Genomic DNA, 26,573 nt, shown 5'->3' with positions numbered 1-26,573 from the left:
CTTAGGTTTGAAGACCAAGTTCATCCTGGAGACATGCTAATCTGGCCAGCCCAGTGCTTAATAAGGAACAGCAAGACTTAGTGGATAACATTTTTTTAAAGCCTTTATTCCAAAGTTCAGATGTTCAGTCTCTTGAGACATGAGACACGAGGTGTCGCTGGGCCCACATTTTGCTCATCATTTATGACTGGAACAGCAAACACCTGGCCTTGAGGTGGCTGGCCCAGGTGTCTTACCCATGTCCCTCACCTCTGACAGCAGGCTATGTTATATCTCATCATCTGTGTGGGTCCTGGACTTGCTGGGACAAACTAAGGCAACATTGGTGGCATGAAAGAGCCATCTCTAGAACCAGAGATGCCAACTCCCCTCCCAGCTCAGCCGTGCCCGGCTGGCTCTGTCCTGCTCTGCCCTCTGCCCATCTTGACTGCATCCTGGGAAGACACTGCCTTTAGGGGCAAGGCATAAAAAAGCACAGATGTGATACCTCTGATTCTAGGTGTTGGCAGAGCCACAGTCCCTTCACAGCCTCTGGGAAGAATCCTTCCTGGCTCCTCTATGTCCGGTGGTCTTGGGGTCCTTGGTTCATGGCCCTACCTCACCTGCCCTTCTCTTTGTTTCTAATAATCCTCCTGCCTTGGCTTCCCACGAGGAGCTACGGCACGCGCTGTGATCAGAGCACAGTATCTTCTAAGTCATTTAATCACTGGTTAAATAGATAAGAGGACTGACCTCCCTTCCAGATCTTCAACTTAATTATGTCTCCAAAGGCCCCTTTATGAAATGAATAGTGTTCATAGGCTCTGAAGATTCGACCGTCCCTCCCCACCCCCGCCTTCTTTAGTGCCTTAAGCTGTATGTCGTCGGGAAGGAGAATCCTGCCTGCTTCTCTAGGTTGTTGTGAAGACTGAATGAGCCAGACAAGTCTCTGCCTGACCATGGCATTATGTCAGCCCTGGGGTTGTGTTAGTGTTGTTGATGATCTGGAAGGGCAGTGAGCCACCATCCCTTGAGACTGGTGTAGGATGGTGTAACTCGGGCTGATGGCCGGGAGTACAAAGTTTCTAACGCCTGTTCTCCTTCACTCCCATAGACAATGGCCCTGTAGGCAAGCGACGCACAGGTACAGCCACCGTGTTTGTCACAGTTCTGGATGTGAATGACAACCGGCCCATCTTTCTGCAAAGCAGCTATGAGGCCAGTGTCCCAGAAGACATCCCAGAGGGCCACAGCATTGTACAGGTAGGTGGCAGGCTAGGGCCAGGCAGGACTCTGCTCTGCCCTGAGGGGACAGGCTCAGTAGCATCATGCCATAAGGGGTGGGGACAGCAGGGGTCCAGGGTGGGCTGGAAGTGGCTTGTACTTCAAGAAAAATGGTCCCTCCTCCCTTCTGGGAAGAGTAGCCCCCAGTCTGTGTTAGCTGAGGACAGGGCCCTGCCACACCTTGGCCTCCCCCAGAGCCTTTCAAAGCAGTGGGGAGAGGGAAGTAACTCTTTCCTGGAAAGGAATCAAGGAGAGAGGGAGCCAGGGCCCAGCATGGCCAGAACAGAGCGTCTTTCATGGCTTCTTGGCTGGGCTCCCCTCTTGGAAGAAAGCAGGCAGAAGAAAGGGCTCCTGGGCCCAGCATAGGAGCCACAGCTAAAAAGCCCAGAGGGAGGACCCTGAAAACGAAGTGCAACACACACACACACACACACACACACACACACAGAGGGAGGAGGGGCTCTCAATTGCAGGGAGGGAAGACAGGGAATGAATGGCCTGTTTCACCAGCCTCAGTGTTTCAACTCACCCCAAGGGTGAGTCAACTCAGCAAAGATGAGCCTGCCACTACGGCCTGTTTCCTAGCTGGGGTTGGGGGTGGGGGGACGGGGAAGAGTAGGAAGTAGGAGTGTGTCTACCTCCCCGTGTGAGCACTGTGGATTGTCAGGAGAGGCTCAGAAAGCCGATTCTCAATAGAGTCCAGGAAGACCAGAGGCATGCAGGATTCCAGCAGCTGGCTCCAGAGGGAGGGAGGAAATGGGTCCCTTCCTCTGGCCTCAGCTAAGAAAGAATTAGAGCCCCACCACCACCATGAGGCAGTAGGGCTCCACCCTTGCTTAGTACCTGCCACCTTCAGCTCACTGATAGGTACCCCAGAAACTGTAGCCCACCCAAATAAAGGCATCAGAGCAGGTCATGAGGGAGCCTCATTCCTACCTTTTAGCCTGAGGCTTTTCAGGGAGTTGAAGAAGCAAAGGGATGTGAGGTTGTTCTAAGATAGTTTAGGGAGGAAGCTGGTTTTCTCCCCAGCCCTGAAATGCTGGTTTCTATGTACGTAAGACTTGGGTTCACATCCTGGAGTCCCTGAGTGACAACCCCCCATCCCCCACCTCCACCCCTGCTCTCCTCACCTCTCAGGTGTTCAGAGTCCCAGGACACTCTCCCAGGCCCTAGACGTGCCCTGCAAAGATGCACCCCTCTCTCTCTGAGGTCACAAGGATATAGGATCGAGGTACAGTGACCTTACCTCCGTAGCATGCTTAGAGAGCCACCTTCCTTTAGGGCTGTCACAGGAGACACTGAGAAATCAGTGTGGGTCAAGCTCCCACCTGATATCTGCTACCTTGGTGAGTGGGGCACAGTGAGTTCTGGGACAAGATCTGGCTCCCTGCTGCTCCCAGGCTCATAGGAAAGAAGACAGACAAGATTGCTTGCTGCTGGCCTCCCCAGTACAGATTAGACACGAGAGCTGTTCTGGGAGAGAGGGCAGTTTATTGTAAAACAAAGAAGGCCCCAAAATGCTAGTGCCAGTAAAGCCTAAACCATAAACGGGTAGGACAACATCATTCAGTTACCTGAAGTGTCTGGTCAGGATGAGGCTAGAAATATACATTGCAGCTAGTGCCCAGATCCTACTGCACACTGTAGAGTAGGTACATCCAGCGGACACGGGAGACAGTGACAGCTCTGGATCAAGTGACAGCAAAACCAGAGATCAGTCCTTGGGAAGACTTGGGTGGCTTGACTATTGGTGGCGTAGGGCAGCCCAGTGATGAGCTCCTGGACCACTTGACTTTGGGACAGGAGTGAAGCATCTCAGGTTCCCTCTGCCCCATCTTCAAGTCTAAGAAGTGGAAGGCCTTGGCCAGAGAGAGTGAAAGAAGGGATTCCCAGGAGTCCATGCCACACTGGAGTGGGCCTGCTTCCTGTCACTCGATGAAGTTGCCACACCACAGAGAGCATAGCTAGTGCCATCCAGCCTTGATCCTCCAGCTGTCCTGGGAGATCTGGTCCACACTGCCTGAGAGGAGGCCACCTCTTTCCCGGTGAGACATGATAGCACTGCCATGCATTCTCTGGTGCTGACAGTGGCCAGCCTCTTACCACAGTGATACAGCCTCCGCCTAGTCTTGGACAACACAGCCTAGTTTTTGTTTGTTTGATTTATTTTGATTTTATTTGGATTGTGATTTCACGTTTAGCTCGGGCTGCCTTAGACATTCCTCCTACCTCAGCCTGTTGCATGGTGGGGTTACAGGTGTGGTCTTCCACACTCAGCGGACAGGAAACATTTATCTTCAGGTTTTCCCAAGCTGTCCTGACAGGCAGCCACTGAAGGGTGCTCCCAGGCTCATGATTTGAGCCTTACCAGTACCCTAGCTGGCAATGAACAAGACCCACCAGAAGGGGCAGGGAGGTCAAGAAAGAGATGCCTGGGTCCCTTTCCCTGGGTTAGCACAGATGCAGGTGTGCAAGCATCCCTCAGAGCCCCAGAGGAAAGATCTAGAGACCTTTGAGTATTCATCTTTTGATCCAAAGGTCTATTAACAAGAGAATCAGGGGCCTTCAGAGTCTTCTGGGAAAGGACAAAGACTAGATACACAAGGAAATATCAGTGCATTAGGGGTCCAGAGTATCCGTACCACTGTCCTATGATGCCAGGTTCCATCAGAGGCAGGATGGTCTTGGGTGAGCCTGTGTGTGGATGGGCACCGTGTCACATCTTGGTGGCTTCAGTCCAGTCACCTCGGTGGTCATCAAGGCCCGGCAGAGGACACTGCTGGATAGAAGGCCTGCCTCGTCGGAAGCTGTGCAGGGATCTTCGCAGTGAGCCCAGGCGCTTCCAGAGCCGGAGCCTGGGTTCACTGGGGCTCACTGGGTGATGTGGCATGCATTCCCGGGCCCCTTGGCGGCTGGGGTCCAGAGCAGTTGGCTTACACAGCATCATGAACAGCAAGCAAGAGGCCAGTAGTAGAAAAATACAGGCCAGGGCAATGAGGATTGGTACAGGGTCAGCAGCATGGGTGTAAGTCCCAGAAGTGGCAGGGGTCGTAAGGAGGGTTGGAGGGCTGGCGAGGCTGGAGCCCTCTGTGTTCATGGTGCCTATAAAGACAGGACAGAGAATCAGAGCGGAGCAGCTGCATCCCAGATGGGGACAAGTGAGACTTACCTGGAACAAGCCAATGGGGACTGAGCAGTTAGTCATGCTCCCTTGATAGCTTGTCACAGGTTAGCACAGAGAGACACCATATATATCTGATTAGTGACAGAGCTGACTCTGTACCTGGGCCTTCTTTCTGCTATCCCCCTGCCCCTCTGCCGTGAAGAACGCGGGATATAGAAAGCTTTCTGGCATTTTATAATCAGTTCTCAGCAATTAGCAGACAGTCTTAAACCTAAAAGCCCTAAGAGTCAGTAAGCCACTTAATGAATCAGGCACAAGTCAAGAGTGTGAGATGTGTGTGAGTGAGCTGGCAGGACCCCTAACAGCAGCCTAAAGTCGAAATGAGATTTCCAAACCAGGTGTAGTGGTGCATGCAGGTAATCACAGCACGCGGGGGTGGGAGGGGACAGGAGTTCAAGGCTAGCTTTGGTTGCATTTGAGACCAGCCTGAGCAACAGAGACTCAGAGATGTATGTATGTATGTATGTATGTATGTATGGATGGATGGATGGATGGATGGATGGATGGATGGATAGATGGATGGACAGACGGATGGACTGACTGATTAATTGATTTCCAGATAGCTGCATGCCTGGCTTCTCTTGACATATGTTTCACTGTTGGCTTCTCTGATAGCCCCTTTACATAGGGCTCTGGCCCCAGCTGGCCACACTCCCCCACGCCTACCACATACCTATTTCAGCTGCCTGGATCCAAAGGTACTTCCGTTGCTACTTCCTGATGCAGTCTAGCCTGCCTCCAGGGAAACCGAGGCCCCGCACGAGGGGCCAAACCCAAGCCACACGAGCCAGCAAAGGACAAGACCAGATGTCTCAACTCCAAACCCCATGCCTACCCCCTTCTAGCCTCCAGCCCTCTCGGAGACCAGTGAGTCGCTCAGACAGACCTGGGAATAAAACCCATAAAGAGTTGACACAGTGAAGGCAGAAGCCTGCCCTGTAGCATTGTTGCCTGCTGGACGATGTTTCCACTATACCTGCAGAGGACCCATCCCGCATGGGGAATTTCACAGACGCTCCGAGTAGACAGAGGACCAAGCTAAACTGGGCAACTAGTGGCTGAGCCTTGGTGTGGGCAGTGTATGATGGGCAGCTCCGAGAGGGGCCCTGGCTCCCCCCACAGCCTAGGCTGATGGCCCTTGGGGAGTAGGAGTTTTGCCCAGGCTCTTCCAGCTTCTCCACTGAGGCAAGCAAGCTTTTTTTTTTTAAAAAGACAAACATTCCTGCTGTTGCATTGGCAACCAGTTCAATGTTATTTGAAGCACAGAGGAAAAACAGGTTATTCATTACAAAATGCCAGATGAACTTGATTCCAAAAATTTTTGAAATGAATTTTCAAATACTAAACCTGTGACAGAAAGAGAACAGCTTCTACTCTCCCAGTTTACTTTGTGTCTCCCTCAGATTCTAGCCAGGCCACAGGGGAGGCTCTGTCCCAACAAGGCCCTCCCTGAAGCTATGGGAAATCAGGGAGCATGGCCACCCAACCCAGTTAGCCACTAGGGCCCTTGTCTCACCTAGTCACTCACCAGCAGCTCCAGGACCTAAATCCTGGCTCCTGGGGACAGCTACTGAGGGCATGCAGTGTTCTCCACCCACCTGCCACCCAACCCTTGTCCCCTCCCAGCCTTTGCAGCTGCCCCAGGCTGGAAATTCTGATGCCTGTCTAACTGCTGAGGGCCTCCACCCTCCAGGCCTTGGGCCTGGAAAGCACTCTGAGTGGACAGCATCCATGGATCAGCCCTTCCTGACATCTGAGTTGGAGCAGGGATGGGGTATACTCATTCCCATCCCCGGTGGCGAGAAAGCTGTCCCCTTGGCTCTCAACACTCGGCCCCAGTAAGGAAAGGGCAGTCCCAGCTAAAGCCTGCATCATCTCCGCTCAGAATCCAGAAAAGCTGTGAGGCTACAGGCCCCAGGGCCACTTCTGCATGGACACCGGAGACTCTCTAAGGGCAGTCTGTGACACTGGAGAGCTTGAGACCAGGCCCAGGAGTTTGAGGCAAGGCCAGCTACCTACCAGATTCCCTGCTGCCAGCCAGCAAGATCCGCTGATTCCAGTGGGAGTTCTCCTGAAACCCAAACAAGGAGCCCCCTTCCTACTGCAACCTCCTCTGAGAGCATCTCTCTACACTGAAAGCATCTTACTTCCTTAGAGTCTCACAGAGAAAGTGTGGCCTTGGCTTAGCCGTTTCCCTTTACTGGGCCTTATTTCTTTTCTCAGAATAATAGAAGGACTCCCTGAATCTGAGCACACCCTCACAACCTCCCAGGTTCCCAATAAGGATCTCCCCCACTTCTTACATTGGTTTGTTCTACAGTCCCTCAGCAACCTCACGGCCTGCCCTCGGAGGTCTGTATTCTCAGTGGCCAGGTCTCTCAGCTGTCCCAGGAGATCCAAGGTGTACCAGTGGGCGAGCTGTGACCCTATGTTGTGCTGCAGAGCCTGCAGCAGACTGGTTTTCCTCCTGCTTTTCCTCCTGGGCCTGGTTTTATTGGGAGAGCCCTGGCCTGTCTGGGGGAGGGGACAATTGGAAGGATAGAGGTAGCAACTGAGTGGAAAAGAAAGAGAGGGAGGCCTTCGCCTGGCTCACTCCAGCTTGTCTCCTTGGAACCCTCTCACGTAGGGAAACGCTGGTCAGGGCAGGAGCAGGTCTAACTGCCTGTTGGCCTAGGGCTCCCATCACCCCCCTCCTTAGAAATTTGAATGGTATGGTCGACTATTCAGTGCCTGCCAGCCCTCAGGTTACCAGGGAGAGGGTCTATAAGCAGAGAGGGCAGCAGGAGGGACAGGGGGTGACGGGCCCTGAAGTCTCCAAGGCCTCCTCTGCAGGGTCCCTAGGCCCTGGTTTTCCTGGATTCTCAGAAAATGTCCCTTATCTGGCTGCAGAAGTGAGTGCAGAATGCTTCAGACTGAAGGACAGGCCATTCACAGTGTAAGCGGGGTACCAGGTTCTCTCCAACCCTCGCCCACCACCCTCCCTTCTTCCCAGAATACCAAACTCCCCTGGCAACCCGCTGCCTGCTCAGGAGCCTGAATATCGTGCAGCCTGCCCATCAGGGGACTCCACGGTCTCAGAATGCAGCATGGTCATAATCACAACCACGTCTAAGACTTATGGGCCTTCACCACAAAATAAAGCCTTGTCTCCCAACCCCGGGGTGGACAGAAGCTTTCCTGTGTACTGTTAAACATGGAAGGAGCCTTGGTGATCCAGCACCATCCCTCCCAACAGGTGACAAGGCTGTGTTCCAGGCAGGCATAGGCTGCCCAGAGTTATCCTACAGGTTAATACTGGGTAGGAACCCAGTATTTCTCTAGTTAAAGGACAGGATCTCTTGCCTTAGACAAGTGGGGGCGGGGCAGTCCATCTGCTGACTTGATCTTTGCAAACAAGATCCCTCTTCCAACTTTCTCCCAAAGTATGTCCAGTAAGTGAAGATAAGGAAATTTGTATTAGAACTTTGAGTGGCACGTCACAAACTCCTGATTTGATCTCCATAGCAAAGAGAGAGACCAGTGCTAGAGCAATCGTGGGGTGACCCACAGGATCAAGGAGAAATAAGATGGGGACACAGCTGGGCTAACAGAAGACCAGGGACTAGGAATTGAAATGTTTCAGTGCCGTATGTTGCACACGTCTTTCATCTGTGCTTGCTGAGGGTCAGCTCAGTGACTGTCACCAGAGACTGGCCACTCGGTCATTTATATCTCCATTCAGCAAACAAAAAGCCAGGTGTGACGATGCACTCCTGTAATCCAGCACTTGGGATCTAGAGGCAGGAAGATCAAGAGTTCAAGTCCAACCTGGACTATTTTAAATCTAATCTCAAAAACAACAACACAAAAGCAAACAACCCTACTGTATGCCAGAGAGTAGGAACATGGCAGCGCGCAGAGCCCTTTCTCTTTTCTGGGGTCAGCAGAGGGAGGAAAGAACAAACATGTTCACTCAAGGAAGAATAGTGGCAACAAACCAAAGACGTGATTGACCCAGGCCTCTCATGGTGAGCCAATGACTTTCTTAGAGTTACTTACAGGACAAAGAAATAAATAACTCAAGAACATTTATGTCATCCAAAGGCTTAACCCCAGCGTGGGTCGTGACTACAGAAGATGTAGTTTCCTGCCTAAGTTTCCTGGAGCTCCACCCAAGAGTCTTTTCAGTAATTACTGTCCACTGTAAAAAAAAAAAAAAGTTTTCCTGCCTGGCGCTGACAGCAGCAATAATTTATGCGTGGAATATAAATACATGGGAAGTTATTTGACAGGCACGTCACATCTGCTAAGCAGAACAACCACTATGGCCTTGTTACTGGGGACTGTGACCTCCACAGCCAAAAAGCTTTGCCCCGACTTACAGTACCAAATATGAGTTCTGCCTTGTGGCATGGGCCTTAAATTTGATTTAAAAAAAAAAAAAAGGCGCCTTTAACAGCTATGCCACTATTGTACCAGAGGGCACATTTTTGCTCAGTATGTAGTCCACATAGAGTCTGTAACAGAGTAAGATTGTGACACTTCTCTCTTGAGAGCCTGCACAGCACCTTCTAGCTCTAAAAAGTCAGCCAACAAGGAGGGAGTTCTAGCTTGCTTGCTTCAATGAAAGTATATCGTGACTTCAACAATAAGGACTTACCATCTAATGTTGCCATGCAACCAATACCAGTTACAATGGACCATTTGATGTGGGGGGTCTCACAGGGCCTCCCTGGCCAGCAGCCTATCCAGCACTGGGATAATTAGTCAATAATCGTATGGCTTCTGGGCATGCCTTTTTGCACCTAGACAGTGTGCCTTTCTTTAGACTCTTGTTACTGTTATTCCAGATGCTTTTCCACATCTGTAAGGCACTCGGGATTGGCTGTATACAGTGAGACTTTCCCATAGAAGATGGGCGTGATCGCTGAAAGCCCGTCTTATTCTGAAAACAGCACTGCTGGAAGCAAGTGCCGGTGCGTGTGTGGGTCAGCAGCTGGGGGGGACACCAAGAGAAATTAGCCAGGTCCAGTGATGCATGGTGGGATCTTGTCACTGCACCACTTATGTCCTCAAAGCAAGCAAACAACAACAAAACCAAAGAGCGACATTGGGCACCACGTCATGACTCTACTCCATCTACCCCCCAGAACGCAGTCATTCTCCACAAACCACTCTATGTCCTCAACCTGGGGCACCGCCATGAGGCTGCCATGTGTTTCCCTGCCCAGGATGGGCTTGCTGGGGCTAGCTTGTGACTCTTGACTGAGCTGGTAATTAAGGGTGAGTGGCATCATGTTGTCATTGTCCATGCTAAAAGGACAGGCTCTGGTAGGTTCTGTACCAGTTCCGTTGTCATTATCCGTTGGCCACAACTGGTTACTGAAAAGACCCCCATCTGGGTGAAGTTTTTGATACAGAATCTCATTTTGTAGTCCAGGCTAGAATATGTAGACCATCCTAGCTTTAAAACTGTGACATCCTCCTGATGGTGCATGCTACACAGGGACCGCAGGCATAGGCCACCACTCCAGCCCACTGTTCCTTCTTGAAGGTACAGCTTATTCTGAAAGGATCATTGCCCACCCTTTGCTGGATTTTATCTGTCTCACCTACTCCACGCTGTCACTTGTTCCTGCTTTCTCCTCTCCCATAAATCCTTCTAGAAGCTCTCAGGCATAGAGTCTGCCCTTCTGTCTTCCCCTAGTGCCTTTGGCTCAACACAAATCTTACCACATTTGCTTTTCAGTGACCTGGACAGTCCTTTTGCTTTCCCCTTCCCTCATCCCCTCGTCTTTGGCTTTAACGCCTTTCAGAAACAGTTTACATGGGATTGGTCTAAGTTAGCAGTTCTCAACCTGTGAGTCACAACCATCAGAAAACACAGATATCTGCATGACGATAGTCATAACAGTACCAAAATGGCAGTTATGAAGCAGCTACAAAAATAATCTTGTGATTGGGGGTCACCACAACACAAGGAACCGTATTAAAGGGCCATAGCACTGGGAAGGTTGAGAACCACTGGTCTTAATCATTCAGATTCACCAGAGCCTTTACTTTGTAAAGGTCATGTCCTACCAGGGAGCTCAGCAAAGCGACTCAAGCCCCATAACCATCCCTAGGTAAATCAACTTCTCTTGTAACTCTCCGCTAAACACGGTACTCAAAGCCACCAACTGGCCATTAGTCACCACCCCCACATACCCAGTTCCCATAGCAATGCTTGTCACTCCTCCTCAGCCTCCTGTCCCTGCTAGCCAGGAAGACCTTAGTCACATGTAACCCAGTGTCCCTATTGGCTTATATGAACCAGTCCATCAGGGACTAGCTTCTCTCCTATTGGCTCAGCGCATGCCACCTCAGCTCAAGGAGAAATGGTTTCTTATTCACACCCAGCTCAGATTGTCCCCATCCTTCTCTGTCCCGTGGCTGCACACAGCAGTCTGAGAGAGGCTCTTTTATTCCTTGTTTAAAAGTCTTTCCCCTGAGGCTTGAGAGATGAAAGGATCACAAAGAGAACTCGCCTTTCTTCCAGAGGTTCTCCATTTGCTTCCTAGCGCCCACATATGGTCGCTCACAGGGGTCCAACACCATCTTCCTCTGGCCTTTGCAGACACCCCCATACTCATGGCACACCTACACATATGTGCAAAAATAATAATAAATGTTAACCAGCTCCATCAGTTTGGAGGCTGAGGTGTCCCTGATTGCCGTTGTTTATTGTACTGGGTCATAGCTAAGGTCTCTGCCTGCATCATGAGTCACAGATTCTCTGTATTAAAGATTGACACACCACTCCTCCTTACCCCTCCATCCTTTCCCTGGGTTCCAAGCCATCGCTTCCCAGGAAACCTATTTATCTCGGTTCTAACTCGCAGTCTCTCTCCCTGGCATCCGGCCAGCGATAGGAAGCGGCTCCATCTCTTCTCCCTTTCTGACATTTCTCCTGCCAAGCCAAAGGCTGTCGTGTGGGGTGGCATCTGTGCACCACTTTCCTATAGTAATTCTTCCCTTGCAGAGGCCAGTTCTTTCCAGGTTGCCGAGCCTCGGTTGCACATCGTCATCCACAGAGGCCGCGGAACTGCTGCAGTGACCGTGTCTAGGGCACCCCTCAGAGGGAGAGCTTCAGATATATATCCTAGATGTGTTCCACTGATCCCACTCGGGTCCTGTCTTAGTTACTTTCTTATTGCCATAATAACTAAACTAAACTAAAGTGTCTTAAGGGTAAAGGGTGCATTTGGGTTTATAGTTTCAGAGGGACACCAGTCCATCCTGGCAGCAGGTAGGAAGGTAGTGGTGATCAGGGCAGGAGGTTGCCTGGTCACACTGCATCTACAAAGGGGATGTGTGGGGTGAGGGTGCCGTAAAACCAGGAGGAGCTAGTCCAGAGCTGGAGAGGTGTCCAGCCCCATACATCTCATCCTGAGAGCCATAGGGGTGAAGATCACTCTCTCCCCTACCCCAAGCTTGCATGTCCAGGGGCATGTAGTCCTGTGCCCCACAGCTTTGTCCCAACCAGAGGAGGTCCCATAGTTGCAGCCAGGTTAAACTTCCTCTCTCCTTATAAGGTCATATCCAGCAGCATCTAGAATTCCTCCTTATGCAAATAAAGCCTTCCCAGCATCTTAGCCTCAGCCAATGAGAGCCTCTACCCATTCCCCAAAGGTGTAAATAGCCTGTATTCTCCACAATTTAAACAAGCTGCTCAATGAAGCCTGCCTCCAAAGTCTGTGTCTCACAACATTCTCTGGTTGCCTGAGGTCTCCATCACTCCTGGCCGTTCTTGCCTCCCGCTTCCTCCCCTCACAGACCCCGGCAGAGAGTGAATGGGAAGTAGAGACAGGCTATACAGCCTCAAGTCCAGTCCCCAGTGGCCCACTTCTTCCAGGGTAAGGCATTGCCTCCTGAAGGTTCCACAACCTTCCCAAACAGTGTCACCATCTAGAGACAAAGTCCTGTGAATACATATAGAATATGACACACCAGGACCACCTGCAGCGAGTCAGATCAGCTTTACTTGGGGTGATTCAAGGCTTTGGGGAATTGGGGGTAGAAACATCCATGATGGGCCGAGGGCAATGGCTGAGGGCTTAGGGTACCAAAATGCCTCATTAGCATGGGGAAGCATCTCAGGAATCTCAGCTGCTAAGTGAACAGGTTCTGACTAGGTTAACGGAAGTTGAATCTGTAATCTAACTAAGGCTACGTGACATTCTGAAGGTAGAGGTAATGGGGGGGGGTTGAACTCCCCAGGCAAGGTCAGAGAAGGGGAAGCCCTGCCCATGAAGGGAGTCCTCCATATTGCAGGGGACTGAGCCCCAGAAGGCTATCAGTCAACAGTAGACTTCAGCCTTAATTAGTAAGGCAACAGAGGAATATTCCACATTCAAATCACAATAAGTACCAATTCTATTGCAAAACTTTCCCCAGGGTGGTATATACCAACATCTCACCCCACACAGGGCACTAATGATAAGCACAAATGATTCCACCCAGTGCTACCCTAGTGAACCGATAAGTTTATAGGAGCATAGGTTACTTACGGATCATGGAAAACTCTTCAGTAGAACTGTCTGCACATTGGTCGGGGAGCTCCAGGGACACAACTTTTAAACATCACCACCCATGCGAGGGTAGGCTTCTCAGTGATGCAGCACCTGCTTCAGTCACCCTCATGATGGTCCTAAGACATCAAGAGCGTCACTGGGAGGGGGTCATAGAGATACGGAGTGGCCTCCTTCAGCCTGGGCCAGAGAGTGATGACGTAATGTCTCACATGCCTCCCTCCCCCATCCCAGGTCAGTTATGGGGACTGCAAGGACAGCTCCCCTCCCTGCCTTGGAGTTAGGAATAACCCCACTGTCTCTTCTCCTTCAGCTGAAAGCCACAGATGCAGACGAGGGCGAGTTTGGGCGCGTCTGGTACCGCATCCTCCATGGTAAGTGGGCTGCTATGGGATAGGGATGGCCACTGCCCTGCAGAGATATCACTTCTTTTTTTGGCTGAGCAGAGAAGATGCCCAAGCACCATATACACGGGCTGCAGCTCAGGGAGAAAGGGGGTTTCCTGATCTTTTACACTAAGTTGAATATATTCTAAGCAAAGAACGGTATGCTGGCCTTGTACCTAAGGGCTCCACAGGCTACAGTGTTCTCAGAGCTGACTCCATGACAGAGAGGACCTTAGACAGCCCCTGGGAAAATCACTGGTCATTCACTCTCCTTGGTCCAACTAGAAACCCGAGCCCTTCCCTGAGCCGTTCACCTCAGCCAGAGCATGAACCACCACTCCCCTCCTGGCTTCTGGATCAGGAGTGCAGCCACCCTGCATGAACTCCAGGGACCGAGTGTGGATAAGTGTGTCCATGGAGAGAAATCAAGATCATGGGGACCAACCCAGCCCAGTGAGGTCCACTACATCCTAGATTCACTCACCCGCAGACAGCAGGGTCTGGGTTCTCCTGAAGCTTCTGTATTCCCACTAAGAAGTGGAAGTGTGGAGATAGGGATTAGACCCTAGGCGTCATATAAGGAAGAGGCAGGTGAACTTCAGTTCCATGTCCCCCGCTGTTAGGCCACTGTGGGCTTTGGGAACTCCAGGAACCCAAAGTGAAGGGTCCCTGTAAAGGGATGGTTTTCAGCTGGTGATACAAGTTAAAATCAAACATAACTGAGGTACAGAATTGAGGTACATCTATCTTAGGATAGATGATAGAATACTTTATCTACGTTGCCAAACATGATAGACTAGATGTTATAAGTGTTTGTCAATCCTTACAATTTACGTAATTGTTATAATTATGTTCAATGTGTATCTGAGAGAAAAGAGCCTTTTTGATTGGACAGAAAGAGGGAGATGTAACTCCTTGTATTCTAATGCTAATTTGTGTCTCCAAATGAAGGATTTGCATGAGAGGGTCTGCATGTAGCTTCTGGGAACCCGCCCCCAGTTGGTTCTCATTGGTAAATAAAGATGCCAATCGCCAATAGCTGGGGAGGACAGACAGAGGTGGGATTTTAGGCTTTCCTGGGCTTGGGACCAGGAGCAAGAAGGGAAGGAGGAGATTGGCCATGCCAGGAGAGTGTGGAGGAGAGGAGAGACGCCATGCATCTCATGTGCCCCTCCACAGGTAACCATGGCAACAACTTCCGCATCCATGTCAGCAGCGGGCTCCTGATGCGAGGCCCAAGGCCCCTGGACAGGGAACGGAACTCATCCCATGTGCTGATGGTAGAAGCCTACAACCACGACCTGGGGCCCATGCGGAGCTCTGTCAGGGTGAGAACACACACTGAGGCCTTGGGGGGGGGTGTCGCAGAATCACCACTGATTGACCGGCAGAGCAAGGAATTTGGTGAGGAGGCCAAGGGGCCAGCCCAGCCGGGGATCGTGGATTCGTCCTTTTGCTCCGTGCCATGGTTTCTGCTTGAGGAAGGGGATCTGTGACACTCATGTCTGTCCTAAGGGAGGGAAGACGAATCATCACCCATCTATCCCTTATATCTACCCAGCTCTCCACAATGCAACCCCCCCTAGACATAACCTTGGAGGAATAGACAGCAATATTGTTTTGCAGATGAAGAAATAAGAGTCACAGAGAAATGTCCAAAGGCAGGAGCAGACTTGAGACTATCTGTGTATGTTGGGTCCAAGTTCAACGCTGTTTCTCTTGAAACCGTTTCTAAAATTCTCCCACCCCATTCCCAGCTGCCCTATGAAATGCATTCTTCATACACACCCTCAGTAGGCAGCCGAGGCCAGAGGACCTTCTCTAATGGTCTCACACACAGAGGTCTGCCTCCTGTCTGTGCTGTTTATGTGCACCCCTCCTCATCCTCCATACACACGTAGCAGCCCGTAGCCCCTTCCCCTAAAACCACAGGAAGTGAGTCAGGGCCCAGAGGTCCCTGTTGTGGAGGAAGGTGGGAATTCATCAGGCAGGGACGTGTACCCAAGCCTGAGTGTGGCTGAGTCAGCTGAACTTATCAGCTCATCGCAACCCGCTGTTTCCTAGGACTGGAAACACCGAGCAGGATATACCTGGTCAGCTGTCGCTCAAGTCACTCCGGGATACTTCCCCACATGCTAAGGATGGATGTCTCCAACCAGAGTCTGAGCCCCACCCAGATCTGTCAGAGCTGGGCCAGCTCTGAGTTCCTAGCTCCTTGCTAGGATCTTGGAGGAGGCAGGAGAGAGAGCTGGCTCCTGACAAGCTACCCGGCACATCCCTTAAAGAGTGAATGAAGCTAGGCAGTGGTAGCGCACGCTTTTAATCCCAGCACTTGGGAGGCAGAGGCAGGTGGATTTCTGAGTTCGAGGCCAGCCTGGTCTACAGAGTGAGTTCCAGGACAGCCAGGGCTTCTCAGAAAACCAAAAAAAAAAAAAAAAGGTGAATGAATACCTGTCCAGGTGGATACAACAGAGGAGTTAGGTCCCTTGGATCTTTAGAGAACATGTTGAGTGACAGAGATACGGTTTCCTGGTATGTCCCAGGAAGTTGTCACAGTCGCTTCCCTGTATGGCAGACTCTATTCATGTGCTAATGAGCCCGGTCAGGCCAGTGTCTTCCCTCGGGGCACACTCACATCAGGTCACAGGAGTGGCTGGCATCAGTGAGGTTCAGGCTGGACCCCTGGACTTCAGGCTTCCTGACCGCAGCCCTCTCTGCATCCCCTCACCTCCCCCACCCACCTGTTTCTCAAGAGCCTGATCACTGTGGCTTCTGTGTGCCATTTTTAGCTGCCAACCTTGTTAAACCAAATTCTTTGCAACATCCCAGGGTGTAAAACAGATCAAAGGTAGAGTGTGTACTACTGCAAGGTGGGGCACCCCAGCCACAGCCTTGGGCCCCTTTTATATGCTTCTGCCCTCAAGACTCTGGAGAAAAAGAAATTCACCCAGTTCTGAAGAGAGCCCTGCATTATACCCATTCTACAGATGAGACTGAGTCAGAGAGGAATCAATCAACTTGGCTAGGGTCCCATTATGGTATCCTAGAGCCAGGTAGAGCCAGGCTTCACACACACCCCCGAAGGGCAAGTGGCCCAGACTATTCTCTTACCTCTACACTATATGATTCCTAGACCACAGTGCTCAAGAAGACTTCTCAGAACCCTGACGACAGCTACATCCCCAAAGAGTAACTTTAAGAATTGACGTGTTGTCCCTGGCTTGGAGATTTGAGGGCTCCTGCAGTCTACAGCCCCTATCCTCCTAAGAGAATCAGGAAAGCTGGGGCGCTTTCTGACAGCGATGTGAGGACTCTAGCTTTGCCCTATACGCTGTCATTCCCACTTTAGGGGTTAGCAACAGTCCCCATGAGGGTCATAAAATAAGGAGAGAAACTGTCCTTACGGATGCTGGGCGTCTCTGTGTGCCCATGCCCATGTGCACAAGTATATACACACATCTGCCCTCTTGTCTCCTGTTGGAGGGTCTGGCAGCCCTGTGCAGAAACTCCGGACAGAAAGCAGCCTGGCCCTGAGGCACCTGGCAGCATCCTCCTGTTCAGCAAGAGTTCAGCTGGCCTATACTTCCTGTTCAGCTGTGTCTCTCGGGTTCACAAACCGCACCATCTTTCCTCCTGCTGAAAGCAGCCAGAAGTATTGAAAGCCTGGCCACATTGCAGCCAAGCTACATTCCGCCCCTCTCCCGTTCCTCTCACACTGACAGACCGACACGTTTTTCCCCACCGCCCCCAGAAGGCCAGGTCATTAGAACAAGCAGACTCCGGAAAGGGAAGGCTTGCAGTTTTGAAAGCTGGATAGTTCATTTCTGTTTACATAGAGTTCCCGAAATTCACCTACGCCAATTCCCCTTAACAACCACCACACCCAGGATCTTCTGCAACAAGTTGTGGGCAAAGCCAAATTTAGAAGGTCCCCCACGACAGCTGCAATCTGAGGTGGACACTGTCATCTGCATAGTCGATTCTTGACATCTGGACATGAAAGGCGCTGGCGTGGCAGGGCTGCAGCCCCTCAGGGCAATGGAGTAGTGAGCCTGCCATGAGCCTCCCTGGCCACCACATCCATCTTCTCCTCTGGCTTTGCCACCCTTCCCACCCTGAGTCATCCAGTAAATTCCCTGCTAACCTAGAGGGGTGTGTGTGTGTGTGTGTGTGTGTGTGTGTGTGTGTGTGTGTGTGTGATGTGTGTGTCTAGTGTGTCTAGTGTGTCTGGTGTGTGGTGGGGGTTGTGTGAGTGGTATATGTGTGGTATGTGTGTGTAGTGTGTATATGGGGATATTTGTGTGTGTGGTATATGTATGGGGGTATTTGTATGTTGTGTGTGTGTATTTGTGTGTGTGGTATGCATGGGGGTGTTTGTGTGTTATGTGTGTATATGTGTGTGGTGTGTCTGTGTGTATCTGTGGTGTGTATGGTGTATGAGTGTATATGTATGTGGTATGTGTGTGTGTCTGGTGTGTGGTGGGGGTTATATATGTGGTGAGTGTGTGGTGTATGTGTGGTGTGTATATGGGGGTGTTTGTGTATCATGTGTATGTGTGTGTGTGTGTGTATATGTGTATGTGGTGATTAGTGTATCTGTGGTGTGTGTGTATGTGGTGATTTGTGTGTCTGTGGTGTGTGTGTGTGTGTGTTTGTGTGTGTTGGGATAACCCCAGAGGCATCTATGTATGTATGTATGTGCATGGTGGTGGTGGTGGTGTGGTGTGTGTGTGTGTGTGTGTGTGTGTGTGTGTGTGTGTAACCCCAGAGGCAGCTGTCAATATAGGCAAAGTGCCAAAGGCAGGTTCTCTGAGGCTGCCTTGCCCTCCTCCCCCTTTCGGTCCTTTCCACTGACTACTGTGACCTGTGCTGTCTACACGGTGCTACCCCACCCCACTTCCTCCCTTCTCCATCCTGCTTCATGGCAATGCTTCCCTGGCTCCAGGGAGCCAGCAGAAGGGCCTGCCTTACACTGGGGCCAGCTCATCCCCAGCCTGAGCACTGACAGAGAGGGAGCCAGGAGATGCCAGCCCTCCTTGTCCCTGTGAGATCTTGGGAAAATTATCTCTCTTTTCTGGAGCTCTTTTCCCAATCTCTTAAAGGAGGCAGAGCCTGGGATTTCTGGTAGCTTGTGTGTCTCTGCACTCTGCTGTCTCTTCCCTCCACTCTGGTCTTCCAGGCAACAAGATTCAGGTCTACAGAAAGCTCTCTGAGCATTCCCAGATATGGGGGGAAGGGAGGGGCTCTCCTTGCTTGCAGATATAGCTCTCCATAAACACCTTTTTAAAGGTAGCATTTTTCTACATCTCATACATGTGCATTAAAGGGAAGTTTCAAAGGTGGAGAAAAGCAACGGGAACATCACACACACGAAAACCACACAATTCTCAAGTGGTCACCTTCCCCAGAAAGCAACTCCAGAACAAGGATTGTTAGGAAAGTCATTAATAAGTTTCCCCAGGAAAGTGGTAGGGAGATCAGGAAACCCCATGGGTTGTGGGGGTGATCATCCTCTGTTTCACTGAGAGCCCTAGAAGGAGTCAGGGTTCAGTGCCCCACACTGTTGTCTGCCATGGTGGAGTGACAGTCCCCAAGAACAACCACTTCTGTACTTGTTACCATTATGGTTTTTTTTTCCCTTGAGTCTATCCTAAACGCGTTATGATCTTTGGATAGAGTTAGTTTTCTATTGATGAGGCAAAACGCCATGACCAAGACAACTTATAAAAGCAAGCATTTTATTTGAAGGCTAACAATTCCAAGGGGCTAGAGTCTTTGACCATCATGGCAAGGAGCCTGGAAGCTGGCAGGCATGGTACCAGAGCAGTAGCTGAGAGCTTACACAAGGGAGGTGGAGGGAGAAGGAGAGGGAGAGGGAGAGGAGAGAGAGAACTAGAAGCCCACCCCCAACAAGGCCACATCTCCTAATCCTTCCCAAACAGTTCCACCAACTGGGGACCAAGTATTGAAACAGACAAGCCTATGGGGGCCATTCTCATTCAAACCACCACGATCACTGTCTAGTGAGCACTTCCATGAGCCTGGCGTATTTTATCTTCCTAACCACCTCAGGAGCAGTGTGACATGAGCCTTTAGTGGCATTACTGCTTCATGCTGGAGAAACTTGACCACCCTAAAAGTGCCACTGGTAGTCACTGGATCCTACAGGTCAGTGCAGAACCAAAGGGTGTCTGAACAGCAGCCACAAGCCAGGTCCTATGTGAGGGGCCGGATTCAGTGGGAGATGAGGCAGGACTAGGTCCTCCAGAGGGAGCAGGGGCCATACCCTGGGATGCCAGTCTCCACTTTTCCTGGACTGAGCCCTGGCACGTCTCTGCAGGTGATCGTATACGTGGAAGATGTCAACGATGAGACCCCCGTGTTCACACAACAGCAGTACAGCCGCCTGGGCCTTCGGGAGACAGCAGGCATCGGGACCTCGGTCATCGTCGTCCGGGCCACTGACAGAGACACTGGTGAGGCAGGCAGGGGGAGCCAGGGATGCCACTTCTCAGACTGACCCTCCTCTTGCCAGGGGCCCTGTCATCCTTAGACGAACACCCAGACTCAGGAGGGGCTCCTTGCTTGCTATTCACTCCATACATGTGCCCAGAGGATTAGAGTCAGGGAAGGTATCCAACCTCTGATGATTAGGAGAGAGTGGAAACGTTTGCACACCCAGATTAGTCATCTCGGGACATGGCAGCACAATGCTAGCCTTTTGCAGGGACTGGGAAAGGGTAATGGAGCCATGTCATAAAGCTAGCCTAGGCCTAAGCCTCTATTCAGCTGTCCCCTTCTACTGCACAGGGGACGCCCAGAGCTCGGTATTTGCAAGCCTCCTCACAACCCATCCCTCCCTTAGGGAAGTGACAGGCTTGGGAGGCAGCCCCAGCCTGGGAGAGGTTTCCATAGCCACAGTGGTCAGTGTAAAGTGATCGGGGTAGGATTCCGGGATAGTACAGCCTTCTCTACTGATCTCGTGCCCGGTTAGGAGAGGGCTCTTCCCTACCTCACTACAGTAGGGATATTTTAATAAATCTAGGCATGGGGTTGCTACCCTCTTCAGTGGTTTCTGTTCCCGGATGAAAGACACACACACACAGCCTTTATATTTTAATATATCTTAAGCAGTACAATAGCTAGGTGACTGCCTACCCTCCATGCTGTTAGAATCCACTTTCCAACCAATACCTCTGAGTTACTTACTAATTTCTATGTTCCATTTTGGCTGCTCTTGGCCCAGTGGAGCAGCCCTCTGAGCCTTGTTCTCCTGGCCCTTTTACATGGCGGCTCTCCTTCTCCCTCCTGTATGCTCCATGGCGGCTCTCTCTCCTGCACATTCTTACCCTCCATGGCGGCTTCCGTCTCTCCTCTCCTTACTAGTCTGCACCGGGATTTATTAAAATATTCCTGCTACACCACCCTGCTCTCAAAGAGGCTCCCAAGCTACCTCTGCTGCCCTGGCTGCAGCCCAGGCCTCTTGCCAGCGACACCAATAGTCCCTATGCACCCTCAGCATCTGAGATTACCTGCCTCCCAGGATGAGTGACAGAGACATAGATTTTAGGGTTCATGGCTAGTTCATTTTCTAAATGGCATATTAGTGCAGGGTCTGGGCCACTGTGTATTGCCAAGGCCTCTTCTGGCATAGGTAACCCTTTGAAAGGCTGGCAAAAGTCATGGATGCCTTGGCCAAAGCTGAGTGGGTTTGTACCTGTCTCCTTTTCTCCCTTCCCAAACTGCCTGCCTTATGTTTGAGCAGTGGTATGTAGAGCGAGTGGGGAACTCCTTGGCCCTGAGATTCTCTTCCACCAGGGACCTGAATGAAGGCTTGGCTGCTCTGAGGGCATTAGGGTTTCTAGGTCAAATCACCACTACAAGGTACCTGCTTTTCCAAGTAGTCAAGACAGGCGTTCAAACGTAAATTTTGAGGCTCCAGGAATAGAGCCAGTTCCCTCTAGTGCCAATACCAAGCTCCAGAGTGGGTTAGTGGCGTTCTGGGGCCTTGCCACATACTGTGACCACCTGCTACATCTTTTGGGGATAGCATACACTGGGGGTGGGAGGAGGGAACAGCCAAGGCCTCTCAGGAGCAGCCCCTTGGTAGAGAGCAATGAAGAAACCACAGGGCAACCCCACCTCCATATGGGATTACATAGTTTGCGTCTTCTCAAGGGGACGGTGGCCTGGTGAACTACCGCATCCTGTCAGGCGCAGAGGGCAAGTTTGAGATTGACGAGAGCACAGGGCTCATTGTGACAGTTGACTATCTGGACTACGAGACCAAGACCAGCTACCTGATGAATGTGTCAGCCACAGACGGCGCACCCCCCTTCAACCAGGGCTTCTGCAGCGTCTACGTGACCCTTCTCAACGAGCTGGACGAGGCCGTCCAGTTCTCCAATGCCTCCTACGAGGCAGTCATCATGGAGAATCTGGCTCTGGGGACAGAGATTGTGCGGGTGCAAGCCTATTCCATCGATAACCTCAACCAGATCACCTACCGCTTTGACGCCTATACCAGCGCCCAGGCCAAAGCCCTCTTCAAGATAGATGCCATCACGGTAAGGAGCCAGGTGGTCACGGTGGGACTCTCCCTCCTGTATGCTCCATGGTGGCTCTCTCTCCTGCATGTTCTTACTCTCCATGGCGGCTTCCGTCTCTCCCCTCCTTACTCGTCTGCGCCAGGATTTATTAAAATATTCCTGCTACATCACACTGCTCTCAAAGAGGCTCCCAAGCTACCTCTGCTGCCATGGCTGCAGCCCAGGCCTCTTGTCAGGGACACCAATAGTCCCCATGCACCCTCAGCATCAGAGATTACCTGCCTCCCAGGATGATATCTGGACTATGAGATAAATACACCAGCATGTATTTACAGAGCTCCTTCTTGATGGACAGCATTCCTTTAGAGAAATGTCCTTCTGGTGTTATACTGAAAGCCGGTCAGTCTAGTGTCCTTGATATCAGACAATGGAAGTTATAATAGGAAGAACCAAATGCTTTCTTGTTGTAGTAACCAGTTAATCCTGCTCAAATCAACCTGGTGGACACACACACACACACACACACACACACACAGCCTTCTATTTCAATACGTCTTATACAGCCCAATGGTTCAACACTTCCAAACCTCCATGCAGCTAGCACACGCCCCTCTGATATTCCTGAATTACTGCTTACTAAAACCTACACTCCATCCTGGCCTCCACAGACCCAGGCCTGCAGCCCTCCTGAGCCACGATCCCTGACTCTCTTACACGTTGGCTGTCTTTCTGTCTTGCACTTCTCAGGCCTGGTCTTTCTCCTTTCCCCGGCATGGTGGTGCTAAAACCTTCTTCCCTCGGTCCCACCTAAAGTCCCACCTCTGTCTCCCTGCCCAGCCATTGGCTGCTGGCAACTTCATTTACCAGTCAAAGCCAACTGGGGACAGGGTCCCTCAGCATCTTTCATGCAGATTCTCATGCAATTTTGGGAACCAGATTACCATAATACAAGCATTTGACTGGATCTACAACACTTTCCCTTCTAAATTCACACTGCCAGAGGCTGCTTCTCTACGTTCCTGCTGTCCACTGGGAGAGTTGGGTCAAGTCTGAACAGCTCCATCGGGTGGGATCTATAAGGTCACTGATGGCTGCCAGTCTGCCCTGCTTCAAGTGCGGGTCGCCAGCCGTTTACTGTGTTTCCCGATTAATGGGCAGTAAGAGTTCCCGGGACCCCTCCTGAGCTTCAGGTAGCTGGTTACAGCCACTTCAGAAACATTTTGCTTGCTTACTGTGGCCAACTCTGAGGCTCCTTCAAAGGACTCAGATGGGGCTGGAGAGATGGCTCAGTGGTTAAGAGCACTGACTGCACTTCCAGAGGTCCTGAGTTCAAATCCCAGCAACCACATGGTGGCTCACAACCATCTGTAGTGAGATCTGATGCCCTCTTCTGGTGTGTCTGAAGGCAAAGGACTCAGATGAGAAGATAAAGATATACATGAAGCAAGCTCTGAGTGCTTCCACACCCCCTACAGACACAACCCAGTCCCCTCAAGAACATCTGTAATCCCAGTTCACAGGAGGCTGAGGCAGGAGGATCTAGATCTCCAGACTAGCCTAGGCTACATGCCAAGACCCTGTCTCTAAAAAATAAAATAAAGCAAAATGACCTCCATATATTCCTTGTTAGTCCAGATGTTCTCCCAAGCACACAGGTCAGGGGATTTCATGGCAGCCTCAGCATGAAGACACAGTCTATTACGCCCAGTCTACGTTCCTTTCCTCTCCCTAGACCCTCCTATTACTAGGAAATTCTAAGGAGTCGTGCATTCTGTCATATTTTCTATCCTATCGTTATCCAAGTAATCTTTTTTCCCTTTTTCCTTAGTCTGTTAGGAAACTCAGATCTAGCTTGTTCTCATCTCTTCAGTAGCTATACTAAGCCAGGCATCTGGTACGACTGCTCCTTAACCCCCTCGACTTAGTGGGTCTTCCTCTAGAACTCCTTCTTTGATGATAGATAGTCAAGGTACGAATCCCTGCTGGCCAATCTGATGGAAGGGCACAGTTTGACAGCCCTCCTGGAAGGCAGTCTTGCTGTGGAGACTTCCAGCAGAGTCAGGCCAGCCCCCGCGGCATGCAGGTCCCACTTTTGAGCCAAGGAGTGTGGATCTGTTGTGACGGGCTCCCTGTGTGCTGCTTGCCCTGGCCAAGGTGGATGAGAGCCACTCAGGATGCCTGCAGTGTGCCAGGCCTTGTCCCAGGGGAGACTGGGAACATAGGTGGACCAAGAGCTCTCGGGCTGGGAATAGAAGCAAGCATCCAGAGAAGATGCAGGAACACTGTCCTGGTGGGGTAATGGGTACCACTAGTCCTCCAACCCAGAGAGGACATGCTTGACTAGGAGGAAGGAGACCCTTGTAGAGATGACAGGTATCTGGATGGGACATAAGAACGATGGAATTTCAGCCAGGAGACTCATGGGAAAGTTGTGTCAGGACAGTGGAGTGAAGATGGCTGGCGGAGTGGGGTGGGAGGGATGGTGGGCTCCAGCTGGAGCGCAGAACTGCTGCCTGATGGTGCTTGTCATCCCCTACCCCACCCCCACCCCCACAGGGTGTGATCACAGTCAAAGGGTTGGTCGACAGGGAGAAGGGCGACTTCTACACACTGACAGTCGTGGCAGACGATGGTGGCCCCAAGGCGGACTCTACTGTGGTGAGTGGGTCCTGGATGACAGCCCCTCCCCTACCCAGTGCTCCCCAGCACCTGGCCCATGTCTGGGGCAAGGACAGTCTCAGGACCACCATGAGGCCGCCCCCTCCCCCCCCCCGGGGCTAAGACCTCACGGGCAGTGGGTGGAAGGTACCAGGCCAGCCAATAACTGTCTATATCTGTTTCTCTGTTTCTCTCCCTTCCTGCTCCTGCTCCTGCTGCCTACAGAAGGTGAGTTAGCCCGTGAACTACCTCATACCACTGGTGGTGCACAGACCTTCCCTGGAGATAGGGCCCACAGGGCAGAGGGCTGTCACCATGGTGCAGAGAAGAAAGGTGATTGAGACCAAGCCTGACGACCTGAGTTTGGTCCCTGAGACCCACATGGTAGAAGGAGAGAACCAACTCTAAGTCATCCTATGACTCCCACAAGGTGCCGAGTACCACATTTGTGCTCACCCGCCCCCATCCACGCTCACCCAACCACCCCAACACACTAAACCAGTCAGCGTTGTGAAAAGAAAGAGAAGAAACACATAAACATTTACAGCGCGTCTTCCTCTCAGACCCTGAGGGACCTCTGCAGCCCATCCACTCTCCTCTCCCAAGCTGTATCCTCCACATTCTGTCCAGTCCCTAAGGAATCATGAGATGGAAGTGCGGTAACAAAAGAAATGCCTGGAACATGCCCAGGAAGAGACCTGAGGGCTCTTCAGTGGCTGTGTGACAAAGCAAAGCTGCTTAACTTCTCTGTGCTTCTCTTCCCTTCTTAAAGGGAGAATCGTGCCAGCAACCTTGCCCTCCTCAGAAGGGGTGGTAGATAACAGGAAGAGAAACATGAAGGGGGTACTTGGGGCCAGAGCCCAAGGAGTGCCTGGGATTGTAGCTGTGTCCACTGGAGGAGCCCCATTACCAAGAGTGTGTACTGAGGGGCATCAAGGGTGTCAGACAGAGCCCCAGAAGGGCTGGGCCTGAGGTGGAGTTCAGGAGGTTGGGGGTGGGGTAGGGCAGAGGTAGAGGGTGTGAATAAGGCTTTGGCCCCCCACATGCCTGGCTCTCTTCAACTCCTGGGGCAGCTGGCAGGCACCTCACGTCCTAAATCTCCCAGCAGGAGACTTAGAGGGTATAGGTAGGAGTCTCTAAGCAGACCTTGGCCTCTTCCTCAGTATTATGGGCCCAGGTGCCCTTCAGCCCTCAGTGGCTGCTGTGTATCCCATGAGAGCGTGGTGCCACTCTGGCATCTGGGCAACCCTTGTTCTGATGTGGATGGCAAGAACTTCAGACTCTCTCTCCCACTCAGCTATCTGCTCTCTTCCAAGAAGCAAGGCCTGTTCTCACGCCCCAGATACACAGCCCTATTGGCCCCATGCTATTTGAGACGCTAGGGTGCACGTACGAAGGCCTTTAAAGGTGGCACAATTTCCTCTCGGAGGCCGGGACCCAGACCACAGCTCACCTCCACCTGACTCCTTCCTGCCTCAGCCATGGGGGCTGGGGGGTGGGAGGGGAAGGCCGGAAGGAAGTCTGAGCTATAGGAGCTCCTGAGTTGCACACTTGGGTGCTGGGGGATGGGCAGGAAGGTGAGGTTCTGAGGCTAGGAGCTGGAGAAGGCATCCTTTCTTCACCTACCAAGTCTGTCTACCTTCTCCTCCCAAACCCCCATCACCACCAGAGAGTAGCAGCCACAGCAGGGCCATTGACTAACTACACAGAGCCAGGCCTGTGCTGGCTAGGCTCCTGGTGTAGCAGAAACCCAAAGCAGATTTAACCCTGTCTACACAGCATGCACTAGATTGAGGTGGGGAGGGGACCCTGTCACGTCATCACTATGAGATCATTATGCCTTGTAAGATGTCAGGGAACACGGGGGTGGGCTTGCCTACGGTCACTCAAGCTGAGCAGGGGTTAATGCAGCCAACAAGGAAAGGTTTTCCTGGCACAGGGAACAGGGTGTACATAGGCCCCGTGGTGTGAAGACATTGGCCAA

The 26,573-nt window shown here is 51.6% G+C and overlaps 2 protein-coding genes across 5 annotated transcripts in view; one reads left to right on the top strand and one right to left on the bottom strand.

Annotated features, from left to right (window-relative positions):
- The window catches only part of Cdh23 (cadherin related 23), a 349,164-nt gene that overhangs the window by 246,316 nt on the left and 76,275 nt on the right, over positions 1-26,573 (top strand). The window contains 7 exon segments of the mRNA XM_028776789.1: positions 1,094-1,242; positions 13,310-13,370; positions 14,562-14,710; positions 19,723-19,858; positions 21,561-21,949; positions 24,488-24,589; positions 24,815-24,817. Coding sequence (XP_028632622.1) covers positions 1,094-1,242; positions 13,310-13,370; positions 14,562-14,710; positions 19,723-19,858; positions 21,561-21,949; positions 24,488-24,589; positions 24,815-24,817 — 989 coding nt within the window.
- On the bottom strand, positions 3,737-19,844 carry CUNH10orf105 (chromosome unknown C10orf105 homolog). Of its 4 annotated transcripts, XM_028776795.1 has the most exons (4): positions 13,867-13,909; positions 12,976-13,135; positions 10,954-11,065; positions 3,737-4,365 (listed from the first exon to the last, which is right to left on the bottom strand). In XM_028776795.1, exons 3-4 carry the CDS (start codon positions 11,021-11,023, stop codon positions 3,980-3,982), a joined length of 456 nt encoding a protein of 151 aa, XP_028632628.1. In that variant the 5' UTR covers positions 11,024-11,065; positions 12,976-13,135; positions 13,867-13,909; the 3' UTR covers positions 3,737-3,979. The 4 variants fall into 4 exon arrangements, with proteins under 4 accessions (XP_028632628.1, XP_028632630.1, XP_028632629.1 ...); XM_028776797.1 differs by lacking the exons at positions 10,954-11,065; positions 12,976-13,135; positions 13,867-13,909 and adding an exon at positions 19,669-19,844; XM_028776796.1 differs by lacking the exons at positions 10,954-11,065; positions 13,867-13,909 and having other exon boundaries at positions 12,976-13,139.

This window comes from Grammomys surdaster, unplaced genomic scaffold (genome assembly GCF_004785775.1).
Source record: "Grammomys surdaster isolate TR1022 unplaced genomic scaffold, NIH_TR_1.0 273, whole genome shotgun sequence".
NCBI lineage: Eukaryota > Metazoa > Chordata > Mammalia > Rodentia > Muridae > Grammomys > Grammomys surdaster.
This window is presented reverse-complemented; position numbering and strand designations above follow the sequence as displayed.